A 13958-nucleotide genomic window follows, 5' to 3' on the forward strand; every position below is an offset into this window, starting at 1 on the left:
TCCTCATGCTACTCCAAGGAAACTTAGCACTTATTCCAAAGTCCATCGGCACTTTCATATGTGCAATTTGATATAAAAATAGGATTAATAATTTAGTGACATAAAAATATATTGTTTATTATAATAATATATCGGGGTAGTTCACGGGCTTTCAAATCAACCTCGTTAAATTAGGATTGAGCTTGTTTGTTAAACAAGCTTTTTAAAGTTTAAGCTCGTTCTATTTATTAAACAAGTCAGACCAAGACAAGCTTAAAGCAAGCCAAGCCTCAGGCCCTTGACAAGCTTCTGCTCATTTACACCCCTATTTATTCCTAACTTAATGTATTGAATCATAAGAGATAAAGTTATATCGTGCAACCTCAAAATGACATTATTTTGGGGTTTAGGAATAAAAATAAATAAAATTTTAATAAAATTTATCACCCTTTATTTTTAATACTAAATCCCAAAATGACATCATTTTAGAGTTGCTCGCCTATCAAAAAAATATAATAATTTTATCTCTTGTTTATAGGAGAAACACTTTTTTCCTTCAATATAGTATTTTACTTAGTATTAAATAATTATTAGTGAAAACAAATAGACACTATTAGCATTCAATAGTCCTTATTTCTTAAAAAAATATGTGACTTTTTTTGGCTATTTGAATATTTATATCCATTAAAACTAAATATTCATTCTTAACGTAACTTTATATTAATTTTCCCTTATTAATTAGTACATGTTTTTTTATATATAATTAATATATTATCTAACTCATAACCGACTCAAAGAATTGGTATACGTAAAAAAAAAAATCGTGTGCATATTGCACACTATAAATCACACATGTTAGGAGCAATTCTCTGGCAAATATAAATATAGTTCTGGTTAAAGATATCAATTTAGGTCTGTCTCAATCATTCAAACTAACTATAAGTCAAGCCAAATAACCGGTAAAGTTTTAGGGTCAACAAGTATCATTTTAGAATTGGACAATAATTACTTTAACTCAACACAAATTATAAACTATTTCAACTTATTCGCATTTATTTTATTTAGTTAAATATACGATTAGAATTTTTTAAAAAGTTATTGATTAAATGCGTATGTTTTGTCGAGGTATTGGCACATTTTAACACTGCCCGCTTTTTTATGTCTAAGGGCATATTTTTAGTGATACAAGAATAGGTACTTCTTTATTAAAAATAAGAAGAAAAAATAAAACTCATATGTCATTAATCATAAAACTAAGTGTAATGATTATTTTCTAATTTTAGCAAGGATGTACGGAGTATTCAGTAATACGAGAGCAATGAAGATATTTTGAGGAAACAAGAAGTTACTTAGAAAACTTATATAATATAAGGGTTTTATAAGAGTTATGTTGTAGGAAAAGTGATTGTGTAATGTTATAGAGATTCGTTTTGCGTGCTGTAATTTCTTTTTTTTTTCTTTTTTCTTCAAAAAGTGTGGGCCCCACAAAATATTGTATGTGTAGGAAAGTTTGTTTTATCATATTAAATGACAAATGCAAACCCCATAATATAATTGTTTTAGATATATTATCCAACTTAGGCCCACTGAGCATTGGGCTCAACAATTAATGGGAAAACCTTTAGAGGCATTGATAGTGCTTAGAAACTGATATCTTTTTTAAATAATTAAACATTTGAAAAGGACAAATTTAAAATTTGATTCAGATCACCAAGCCACTTGCAATGGGCTAGAGTGAGAGAATTGATAGTTTGGATAAGGTTATAGCATGCTAACATTGTATAAAATTAAAAAGCACTTGATTCAGCATAAATCTTTTCGAAATAATGGCTGATATTTTAATTATAAATAATTTTTTTGTTTCAATTTATTTGCTAATCTTCCTTGAAGAAAATAATACCATCAGTCCATCCCATATGCATTATGTTAGTTTTAATGCTATTTTCAAAATTATTGTTGTATAAATTGTGTAAAATAGTAAATTTCAAAGTTATCTTTAAGAGCTTAAGTAAATTTAAGTGAATAGAAATCGATGGAGTTTTCAATATTTTCTTTTGAAAGCGTATTTACCTACTTTTATTATAGGGGGTAAGTTTGGCGAACCTTGTGAGTAACTTGTTAAGTTATACATTTTCTTTTCTTTTCTTTTTTGATAAATCACGGGAGACAATCTGTTCGAAACAGAAATATTCACATCATGGTTTGACTAGCTCTCAATTTATTTCTTCATTCACAAAGACTTGAAACTAACAATCATATACAAGTTAGTTAAAATCGATATTTTACGTAAAATTGAAAGGGGAATAAAAAATCATAAGACGTAAAATCGTCACAAAAAGATCGTAAAAACATAAAATCATGGTACTAAATCGAGAATTTAACTACCATGATTATATAGCAATTGAACCAACTCTTTTAATAACTAAGTTGGAACTCATACACTTTCTCGGTCCAAATAAAGGCGAATACTATAACCTGCCCTCAAATAATTGATATAATTAAAATTCAAAATATATATATATATATATATATATATATATATATATATTTGACATGTTCATTAATGACATGTTTGGTGCACAATATAGGATAATACTTGATAATATAAAATCTGATAGTATAAGGCCTAATTGTATAAGATGTGATTAAATTTTAATATTATCAAGCGTTTGACATTGTATTATATAAGATAATGTATTATATAAGATAATATCATTCCGTGTTTGTTTATACATGGTATAATACTAGATAGAATAAAAAAAAATATTTTTAACAAAAATACTCTTCAATAAAGAATTTATATAATTCTTTCAAATATATCATGATATTAATTTTTATAAAAATATATTGATCAAGTGTACAAAATATATTATTTTTTATAAAAGTAAAAATTTCCAATATTTTAAAAATTAATATATTAAAAATTAATTTTTATTTTGATATATTAATGTTGAAATAATACATTAATTCTTGATAATTGTACTAGTCAGTAATGTTAATATATCAATCCCTTTTTACCAAAATAAATGAATATATATATCAACCCCTTATCAGTCTAATTCCATCATCTTAGACTTGATTAAGGGCAAAAAAATTAATGTTTTGTTTTTAATAAATTAATTATGCATTTATTCAATTATCAATATACATAAACCTTTTTCAATACGGTATCAAGAGCGGGTTCGTTCCTACCCTAAATCAGCCACCTTCAAGGCTGAAACCATCCCAAAACCACCCAAACACAATCCCACCTAAACCCAAATCCCAGAAAACCATACCTACAGACCTCCAATCGAGAAGGTGGAGGTACCATTCAACTCAGAAGGCTCCGACGAGTTGAATGCAGCCAGACCCGTCGCCGTCACGCGCCGCCACACGCCACCACACGCGCGGCCCCTCTCCGGCGCGTGTAGTCCACGCGTCGCCTTCCTGGACTCCTTTTCCGGCACGAGCTTCCCATATCACCTCGTCGGCCTCCTCCAGTGGTCAGATATCAAATCGGAGAATTTTTTTTTTTTTTTATGGGTCCACGGTCAAACCTTCACTTTCTATTCATGGCTTCCTTGAATCGTTCTTCCGCCTCCTCATCTGCCCCAAATTCTCAGCCCTCTGGAGACAACTTAGGTTTGCAGATCACTAATCACCGGTTGAACGGTAAGAATTTTCTGCAATGGTTTCAATCGGTTAAGTTGGTCATCCGGGCAAAGGGTAAGATGGGCTATCTCGAGGGAAAAATTAAGAAACCTACTGAGGATTCTCCTGATTATGACGATTGGGAGATTAATAATTCCTTTGTCATGGCTTGGCTGACTAATTCCATGGAACCACAGATTGGCCAAACCTATCTGTTCTTCGATACTGCCAAGGAAATTTGGGATGCTGTTCAAAAAAATTACTCTGATCTGGAGAATACCTCTCAAGTCTTTGAACTGAGAAATAAGTTGAGAGACTTTCGTCAAAGGGGTATGACTATTATTGAATATTTTACTGCACTAACAAATTTATGGCAGGAATTGGATCTTTATTATGCATCCGATCTTAAGGGATTGGAAGCTAATACCCAATTTAAAAAACACTTGGAGAAGGAAAGACTGTATGATTTCTTTGCCGGACTCAACCGAGATCTTGATGAGGTTCGTGGTCGAATATTGGGGCAGCGACCGTTACCTTCACTTGCTGACGCCTTTGCTGAAGTTCGTAGAGAAGCCAGTAGACGAAGAGTTATGCTGGGAGAAAAGGAGTCGCTTGATAAGTCTGATGATATGTCTGCATTAGCTGCCAACCGTACCATTGACCGTTCCTCTGGAGAATCAAAACGGGATGGTCGTCCATGGTGCACCTACTGCAATAAAATTGGTCATACCTATGAGAAATGTTGGGAAATCTACGGGAAACCTACAAATTGGAAGCCCAAAGGACAAAATAAAGGTCGTGCATATCAGGTCTCTACTGATGACAAGGTTGATGAGCCTCATGCATCCTCTGACTCTGATGGTGTCTTTCTTAGCAAGTCTCAGTTTGAACAACTTCAGAGACTTTTGACTCAACCTCCTAAGGCCACTAGTAATGTGGTCCAGCAAGGTACAACTTTCCATGTTGATAGTCAAAATCATTGGATCCTTGATTCTGGAGCCTCTGATCATATGACAGGTAATCTTGGCTTGTTTTGTTCATACACTCCATATTCTGAACCTTCTCGGGTCAAGATCGCCGATGGCAGTTTTTCCCAGATTGCGAGACACGGAACCATTAAACTTTCTGAGCTGATTAATTTGACATCAGTTCTTTATGTTCCTTCTCTGGCTTGTAATCTCATTTCCATTAGCAAGCTAACTTCTGAGTTGCATTGCTTTGCTAAATTCTTTCCACATGGTTGTGTTTTTCAAGAACAGGACTCGGAGAGGATGATTGGCAGTGCTAGAGAGGATGGTGGACTTTACTACTTTGAGGAGGATGTGACTAATGAAGCTGGTTTCGTAGGAAAAAACTCTATGTTTCCTTTTGATTCATGTAATGATGTTATGCTGTGGCATCGTAGGCTAGGTCATCCAAATTTTATTTATCTTCAGAAGTTGTTACCAAACTTATTTATTAATAAAAGTCCTAGTTTGTTTTCTTGTGATATTTGTCAACTTGCCAAGCATACTCGTGCTCATTATCCTTCTAAAGTTCACCATGACTCTTCCCCATTTTCCTTAATTCATAGTGACATATGGGGTCCAGCCCGTGTTAAAAATATTTCAGGTACTCGATGGTTCATTACCTTCATTGATGACCATTCCCGAGTCTGTTGGGTATATCTTTGGGGAGAGGCAGTTCTCACTGCCTCGTATCTGATAAATCGAATGCCATCTCGCATTCTAAAGTTTCAGTCTCCTCTTTCTAGTCTTTTTCGTACCTTCCCTTCCTTCCGAGGTGTCTCCTCCTTACCTCTCAAGTTATTTGGTTGCGTTGTATTTGTCCATATTCTCTCCCATCAACAGTCTAAGCTTGATCCCAAGTCTCTCCAGTGTGTCTTTATTAGTTATTCTTCTACTCAACGTGGCTATAAGTATTATTCACCCTCTCTTCCTAAGGTCTTTTTCTCTATGGATGTCACCTTTTCTGAGAATGACCATTTCTTCCCCTTGACTTCTCTTCAGGGGGAGTCTATAGGAGTAGATGAATATCAGACATGGGAACCTACTGATGCCACAGTATTACCTCTACTTTTGAAAACAGGGGGAGCTACAGAATCCTCACCATCAGGAGCCTCCTCAAAATGGGGACAAGTTTATAGCAGGCGAAAGCCTCCTCAAAGTGTGAATAACCCAGAGCCTCTACACTGCCAAGATTCTGAACCATGTTCTAGTTCCAGCACCCCAACACTTGAGTGTCATGGTGAAAATGATCTACACTTGCCCATTGCTCTCAGAAAAGGTACTTGATCTTGTACTACTCATCCTATTTCTAATCATATTTCATATGGAAAGTTGTCCCCAGGGTTCCGTGCTTTCAATACTATGTTGGATAGTACAAAGATACCGAGAAATATACATGAGGCTCTTGATGATAAAAAATGGAGGGATAATGTCTTTGAAGAAATGAATGCTTTAGAAAAAAATGGAACTTGGGAGATAGTGACCCTACCCAAGGGAAAACAGGCAGTAGGATGCAAATGGGTGTTTACAATAAAATTCAATGCAGATAATAGCATCAACGGATACAAGGCAAGATTGGTTGCAAAGGGTTTCACTCAGACTCATGGGATAGATTATCATGAGACTTTTGCTCCGGTTGCTAAAGTCAATACCATCCGAGTTCTCTTATCTCTTGATGCCAACCTAGATTGGCCTCTGCAACAGTTAGATGTGAAGAATGCATTCCTAAATGGTAGTCTACCTGGTTTTGAAAAGTGAAATGGATCAGTGCGTAAACTAAAAAAGTCTCTATATGGATTGAAACAGTCTCTCAGAGAATGGTTTGACAAATTCACACAAGCAGTCAAAAGAAGAGGCTTCATTCAAGCACACACTGATCATACTCTCTTCCACAAACACTCTAAGGATGGTAAAATTGCTATTCTTATTGTATATGTAGATGATATAATTCTTACAGGTGATGATATTGAGGAATTGAACACCTTGAAGAAATTTCTAGCAGCTCAATTTGAACTCAAAGACCTTGGCACTCTCAAATATTTCCTTGGTATGGAAGTTGCTAGGAGCAAAACAGGCATCACTCTCACACAAAAGAAATATGTTCTAGATCTTTTGTTGGAAACAGGAATGTTAGGGTGTAAACCTGCTGAGACACCTGTGGAACCTAATACCAAGTTAGGTATTGAAGATGGGAATGGGGTGGATAAAGAACAATATCAGCGATTGGTTGGTAAACTAATTTACTTATCTCATACGCGTCCTGACATTGCCTTTGCCGTGAGTATGATTAGTCAATTCATGCACTCACCCAAGGAGAAGCATCTTAGTGCAGTCTATAGGGTGCTTAGATACCTCAAGAACACTCCAGGAAGAGGATTATTCTTTAAAAAGGGGTATAAAAGGACAATTGAAATCTACACTGATGCAGATTGGGCAGGCTCATCAGTAGACAGGAGATCTACCTCAGGCTATTGCACCTATGTGTGGGGAAATCTTGTTACTTGGAGAAGCAAAAAGCAAACAGTGGTTGCAAGAAGTAGTGCTGAAGCAGAATTTCGAGCTTTAGGTCATGGAGTTTGTGAAGGAATCTGGTTGAGAAGACTTCTTCAAGAGTTGAAGATTTCATATTCCCTACCAATAAAAATATATTGTGACAACAAGGCAGCTGTTAGCATTGCTCAAAATCCTGTGCATCATGATCGAACAAAGCACGTGGAAGTTGATTGTCACTTCATCAAAGAAAAATTAGATGATGGAAGTGTGCGTATGATATATGTTCCAACCAAAGAGCAAACTGCAGATATTCTTACCAAGGGCCTACACCGTCCAGCATTCGAAGACTTGATTGGCAAGTTGGGAATGATCAACATTTACCTCCCAACTTGAGGGGGAGTGTAGAAAATCAGAATTCAAATATGTTTCCGTTTTTATTTCCTATTAATTAGGATTGATTAGTCATTCTTAGCGATTCTTTCTTGTATAAATACACACTCATGTAATTTATTCAATTATCAATATACAGAAACCTTTTTCAATAAAATCAAAACCGGTTATGAACCATAAACCGGTTATCAAGTTCAAAACTCGTTTTTTAACAAATTCAAAACTCGTTTTTTAACATATTATAATTTGTGACTTTTATATAATATGTTGCTCTTGTTTTTGGTATCTCCTTCCTAATTCATTCATTATTTGATCCCACAGCTCGAAGGGCCTACACTGTTGAAGCACGGGTTCAATGATGCAATTGCTAAAGTAGGTATGGTCAAGTTCATCACAGATCTCTTCTGGGTTGGGATGTTTTACCACCTGTACAACCAAGTAAATCCTTCTTTTCTATGTGATAGTTTAAACTTTTGATGAGTTTGAAATATACTAAATAACTTGTTTCAATTCATTTATTTATTTATGGCCTGTTCCTACCTGGGTGAAGGAGTTTCTTATTGTTGTTCATCTGTTTAATTCTTATTGGAGAAACACAATTTCTTTTTGTGAAGTGGCAATGATATATATATATATCTACATTTTTCATCACCAGGTGGCGACTAACACACTGGAGAGAGTGGCTCCTCTCACTCATGCAGTTGGCAACGTACTGAAACGTGTATTTGTGATTGTATTTTCAATTTTAGTCTTCGGTAAATATCGTTTTCTTCCATACTGCTGTACTTCAAAGTTTCACGAATGTTTATTCATTTGCTTTTAGATTTCCATGCCCTTAAAGAAAAAGTTATATTCCTGAGATTCTAACGTTCTGACTGGCTAATTGCTTCACACAGGTAACAAGATTTCCACCCAAACTGGTATTGGAACAGCCATTGCTATTGCAGGAGTGGCAATCTACTCGCTCATCAAAGCCAGGATGGAGGAAGAGAAGCGAGAGAGTCTTGTTTCAATTGTTTTTTTACCACAACTGCATATTAAATTGGTTGAAACTTTAAAAGTTAATTTGCTTTGGCAAGTCACAAATAAACCACTTTTGGCATATATGCTTTTTAACGGTGTACTTTTGAATGGATTTTACCTTGGTCTTCAAAATGCATTAGGCAATATAGCAATACACAAATAAAATTGACAAATTTTTCTTTTTGTTCTCTTGACAGCAAGCGAAAGCAGCATAAGAAGAAAGAGGCGTCAACTTGGAGGATGTCTTGAACTGTAAATCATCATAAATTTCCTTCAAAATAATTGGGTGACTGGTTCAGTATTGTACTATCCTTCGGATAGCCTTTTATTTTTCCTTTTCTTTTTCCGGTCAAATCTTTTTTTTTTCCTTGTTCATTCAGAAAACAATGACTTGCTGATTTGCAGTCTTCTCATGTTTGACCAAAAAAATGATGTATCCATGATTCCCATAAAGTGCTCTTAAGACTATTATGAAATCTGAAAAGATGGTCAACAATCAACATTTAAGACATAACTGCATTTCGAGGTTCTTTTTCAGAGCCTACTGGGCCAATTAATCTTTTATTTGGTATAGTGGATGGGGCAAAAACTAATGTAAATGGTGGATTCAACAGTTAAGTTCCAAAATTAAAGGCTTTAGGGGAAGATATTGTAGCACGTCACCATAAGAAATCCATGGCAACCACTAGCGATGTATAAAAAATCTAAAATAACTGAACCACATCAAGAACCACACCAAATTGAACCAAAATAACCGGTTTTTTTAAAATTGGTTCGGAAAGTTGAACCGGTTCTATTATTTAAAACAATCCAATTCAGACCCATTTCAAAACTGGATTTTAAGCAGGTCGAACCAAACCAACCCATTTACATAACATAACTCAATGACTCATCGATCTCGTTCCTAATCGAAGCATATTTTTGCTCAGCTCATGAACCCTAAGTTCACCGTCTCAATCATTTCTCAATCTCGCTGCTCGTTCTCATCGAATTGGTAACGGTGGTGGCTTGTGGCTTAGCGTTCTCAATCATTTTTCATTTCTCTTCAGATTTTTATTTTTGCTTTTTGTTTTGTTTCACTTATGTGTTTTCCTATGTATCATCAACCATGAACCCCTTTAAGGTCTTTGCGCGGTGGCTATTTTCTTTGGATACTTTAAATGGCTATTAACCCCTTTTTTAAAATGCGATCTTCTTTATGCAGGACTTGAAATTCTGGCATTTCCATGCAATTAGTTTGGGGCACAGGAGCCAGGAACCAATGAAGAGATAGCCAGGAACCAATCAGTTTGGGGCACAGTATGGTTCAAAGCTGAGTTTCCCATTTTCGACAAGGTAGGAGAACTAACTCTTAAATGGATCACTATTAAGAAAACAAATCAAGCTGTGGTTGAAGGTACCTTGAGCCCATGCTAGCTTACTGATTGTGTAATGTCAATATATTTAAATCTTTCTTACTGATTGTGTATATAAGATGATAAGATTTATGGTTTTGCGCCCCCCACCTCTGACTCAGTGCTCTTTTTCTCATTTTATAAATCTTGAGATCCTCATTGATACAGGATATTTCTTTTATAAACTTAATAGGAGTTAAATTCCTGTTATTGGATTATACGGTAATAGGCATGGTTATATCATTTTCAACCTGTATGTAACAAGAGAGGGGGGGGTTACTTATATTTTTGTAAAAGGTCTGGAGTTAATTGTTTTATTTTACAGGGCATGGAGGGAGTGATGGATTGCATGGTTATGTTCCTTCTCTTGATCATGTGATTGCAGACGTAGTAAGTATACTTCTACTTTCTTCAGTTTGGATAAATATATACTTGCGGCACATGTTCTTGTTTGTGATAGTGGTACATATACTTGGAATGGAAAAAAATTTAGGCATCAGTTTTGAGTTTCTACTATTTTAAACAAGACGGAAGTGGAGAAATAAGTTTAGTGTGTATAGTTGAAATACATGTTAACCTTTTCTTCTTAGAGCTTAAGGCAGAGATGTTATCCCTGTAAAGTTGCCAGTTTTTTCATGCTTCTGTTTACTATTATTTTGACGGTTGGTAAATGTTGGATTCATTATTTAATTTCTGTTTAATTGTTATTTATGGTCACTTTTATTGCCATTTTATCAACTATTTTTGTTCTTTGCTTGTTTTCCTTTGGAGATGTATATTGCATTTTCAACTATGACTTAGTGATTTTGACTATTTACTTTGCATACTGATGGTGATGATATAAATCTTTCTAGCTAGCTCAATGAACACAGGTAGCTAGCTTTCTAGCTACCTTAAATATCTTTGAATGCTTTATGCCATTGCACACCCTACACTGGATAACTTCCATCTATAGACTCTCATTTCCATTTTGACCCCAGTAAATAGCAATCCCACTAGCATCTGAACTTACTGCTAGAATTAGCACTGATAAAAGTAGTATTGCTAGTGAAATGACCACATTGGAAGCCATAAATTGGTTGAAGGGATTTGAGTTAATTTTTCAAAAAAATAAGAGCAAACAATTTAGTTTCTGTGCTGAAACAAATCTGTAAAGGATGCTAGACAGATTTTTGTGGGTAACAACTTATCAAAGTTGCTTAAAATCTTGATAGATGAGTTGCTCACTAGTCACTAGTGGAGTGCAGCCTTTTCAACTGAACTAGTTCACTATAAATATAGCACCCTTTAGAGAAAACAAGCTTAGAAAATAATGTAAATCATTATCTTTTGTTATTGGCTGTTATACAACTAACATGAAATATGAGAAAAAAAGTTAAAACTGATTTGCATTGAAATAATCTTCAATGGTCGGATAAAAAAGCCATGTATTAACTTAAGCTCTTAATTATTTTCCAAATAGCTGAAATATATCATCATATATGTCTTTTGTCTTTTGCCCAATTTACTAGACAATCTCTTTTTCAGGGGAAACACCAGGATGGAATCAATAGGTATTCAAGATGAATTTTTTACCTCAGAGACAACATAGCATCTAGTTTCTACTCCACAAGTTGTCTCTAATTCTAATAGCTCGTTACCGCCTCGATTTAATAACCGCAAGAATCGATCAGAAGTTTGGGATCACTTCTCGGAGCCTAACTCAGATAAAAAAGCCCATTGCAATTATTGTGGTTGTACGATCAAGTGTGATAAGGGAATGAGTTCTATGCGAACTCATTTGAAGAGGTGTAAGGATCATCTAGATAGAGATAAAAACAAAAGGAGAAAATCATCTTTATCCTCAATTGGAGCTACAGAAGGACAAGCTGGTTCTTCCCCTTCGACGGTTGCTAGATTTGACCAACAAGTTTGCCGGGATGCACTTGTGAAAATGTTAGTGGCTACCGAGCTTCCTTTTCGATTTATTGAGAATGAAGACTTTCGGTGGTTTATCAGTATTGTAAGTCCGAAATTTAATCTTACCTCACGAACTACAATGGCACGTGATGCTTTGACATTATATCAAGTAGAAAAAGTGAAGTTGAAGAAGTTTCTTGCTGTGCATTGTACAAGAGTTTGCCTCACCACAGACACTTGGACATCGTGTCAAAATATGTGTTATATGTGTTTGACTGCACACTTTGTTGATAAAAATTGGAAGCTGCACAAGAAGATTTTTAAACTTTTGCCAAGTCAAAAGTCATTCTGGAGAAGTTATGGCTAAAACTGTTTTGTCATGCTTGAATGACTGGGGGTTGAATCGTGTGTTTAGTTTGACAGTTGACAATGCTTCATCGAATGATACTGGGGTTCAAAACCTAAAGAAGAGTTTAATGCTTCAGAGCAACTTAGTTTTGAAGGGAGATCATATTCACATGAGGTGTTTTGCACATATTTTGAACCTAATAGTGAAGGATGGATTGAAAGATATGGACGATTCCATTTTAAGAATCCGTGCTGCAGTTAAATACATTAGATTAGATCTTCTCCATCCAGGTTTGAAAAATTCAAGGCGTGTGCAGAAAAGCAAAAGATTGAATACAAGGGTGCACCTAGTTTAGATGTTGAAACTAGATGGAATTCAACTTATCTTATGTTAGAGGCAGCTTTGAAGCACAAAAGGGCATTTGAGCAGCTTGAATTGCAAGATAAGAATTATTATCATGAGTTAGAAAAAGGCAAGGGTGTGCCTACATATGAAGACTGGTACTATGCTCGGTTAGTTTTGCCATTTTTAAAGATCTTCTATCGAGTTACTTTGTCTGTTTCTGGTACTTCTTATGTTACCAGTAATAGATATATGATAGAGGTATTCAAAATTGGAAAGAGATTCGAGAGATGTGCGAGTCTAATGATTCAAGTGTAAGTGAGATGGCTCAAAGGATGAAGAAAAAATATGATAAGTATTGGGGAAATCCTGATAATCTGAATATGTTGTTGCTGATTGCAGTTGTACTGGATCCTAGGTGCAAAATGAGTTTCTTACATTGGTCTATTAAAGATAGTTTTAATAGTGGTGAGGCAGCTGGCTTGAGAGAGAAGTTAGAGAGGTGTTTGAAGTCCATTTTTGAAGAATATATTGGCAAGGAAGGGGTGTCTCAAGATAATTCACAGGAAACACAGTTCGATGATGATGATGATGATGATTTTGTTAATCATTTTCAGCAAACAACTGGGCAAAAATCAAATGCTAAATCTGAATTAAATAAGTACCAGGATGAAGCTATAGAGAACTATTCAGATTTTGATATCTTAACTTGGTGGAAAGCAAATTCAAGTCGATTTCCAATACTTGCAAGCATTGCTAGAGAGGTGTTAGCTATACCTGTCTCTACTGTAGCCTCTGAGTCAGCATTTAGCACTGGAGGAAGGGTACTTGATCCTTACCGTAGTAGATTAACAGCTAAAACAGTGGAAGCGCTTGTCTGCACACAAGATTAGGTAAAACGAACACCTTTTTTGGAGCTTTCAAATGAAGACCTTGAGGAGCTTGAGAGAATTGAGGAGGGTAAGATAATAAAATTAATTAAGATGTTTTTATTATATTGTGATTTAATAATTAATCAGATTTTTTTTTTTTTTTTTGCAGAGATGGTTTCCCAACAAGATGCTACCTGTTCGACCTCAGTTGCTCTTGATATTGATTGACCATTGTTTATTTTCAGTTGAATTGTGTTTCAAAAATCAATTGTACTTTCAATTTCTATTTTGATGATTTTGTTAAGCTTCTATGGTATATATGTTGGTGTAATTGGTGGATTGTAAAAGTCACTGCTTTTTCAGTCTGATTTTCTGCTTATGAAGCTTTTGCTTTATGAATTATAATACCTCCCATATGGCTGGCTTAGTGCCTTCTTCCATGTTATTTTTTTTATGTTGCTATGGTGGGATCCTTATTGGCTGGCTTCAATTTTATGTTTATCAGTTATGTATAGAGAGAGTTTGTTTTCACCAGTGACTGGGGTGGAAGCATGAAAACACCACCAACAGAGACAAA

General features: G+C 35.1%; 1 protein-coding gene across 2 annotated transcripts; it reads left to right on the top strand.

The window, feature by feature from the left end:
• Positions 1-7829: 7829 nt before the first annotated feature.
• Positions 7830-9721, top strand: LOC133299925 (triose phosphate/phosphate translocator, chloroplastic-like). Of its 2 annotated transcripts, XM_061499418.1 has the most exons (4): positions 7830-7940; positions 8158-8257; positions 8399-8503; positions 8727-9721. In XM_061499418.1, the coding sequence occupies exons 1-4, from the start codon at positions 7881-7883 to the stop codon at positions 8738-8740; spliced, it is 279 nt and encodes a 92-aa protein (XP_061355402.1). In that variant the 5' UTR covers positions 7830-7880; the 3' UTR covers positions 8741-9721. The 2 variants fall into 2 exon arrangements, with proteins under 2 accessions (XP_061355402.1, XP_061355401.1); XM_061499417.1 differs by having other exon boundaries at positions 8399-9721.
• Positions 9722-13958: the final 4237 nt, after the last annotated feature.

The sequence above is a fragment of the Gastrolobium bilobum genome, unplaced genomic scaffold, assembly GCF_033153095.1.
Source record: "Gastrolobium bilobum isolate Gb01-03AN ecotype WA unplaced genomic scaffold, APGP_CSIRO_Gbil_v1 utg175764, whole genome shotgun sequence".
Taxonomy (NCBI): domain Eukaryota; kingdom Viridiplantae; phylum Streptophyta; class Magnoliopsida; order Fabales; family Fabaceae; genus Gastrolobium; species Gastrolobium bilobum.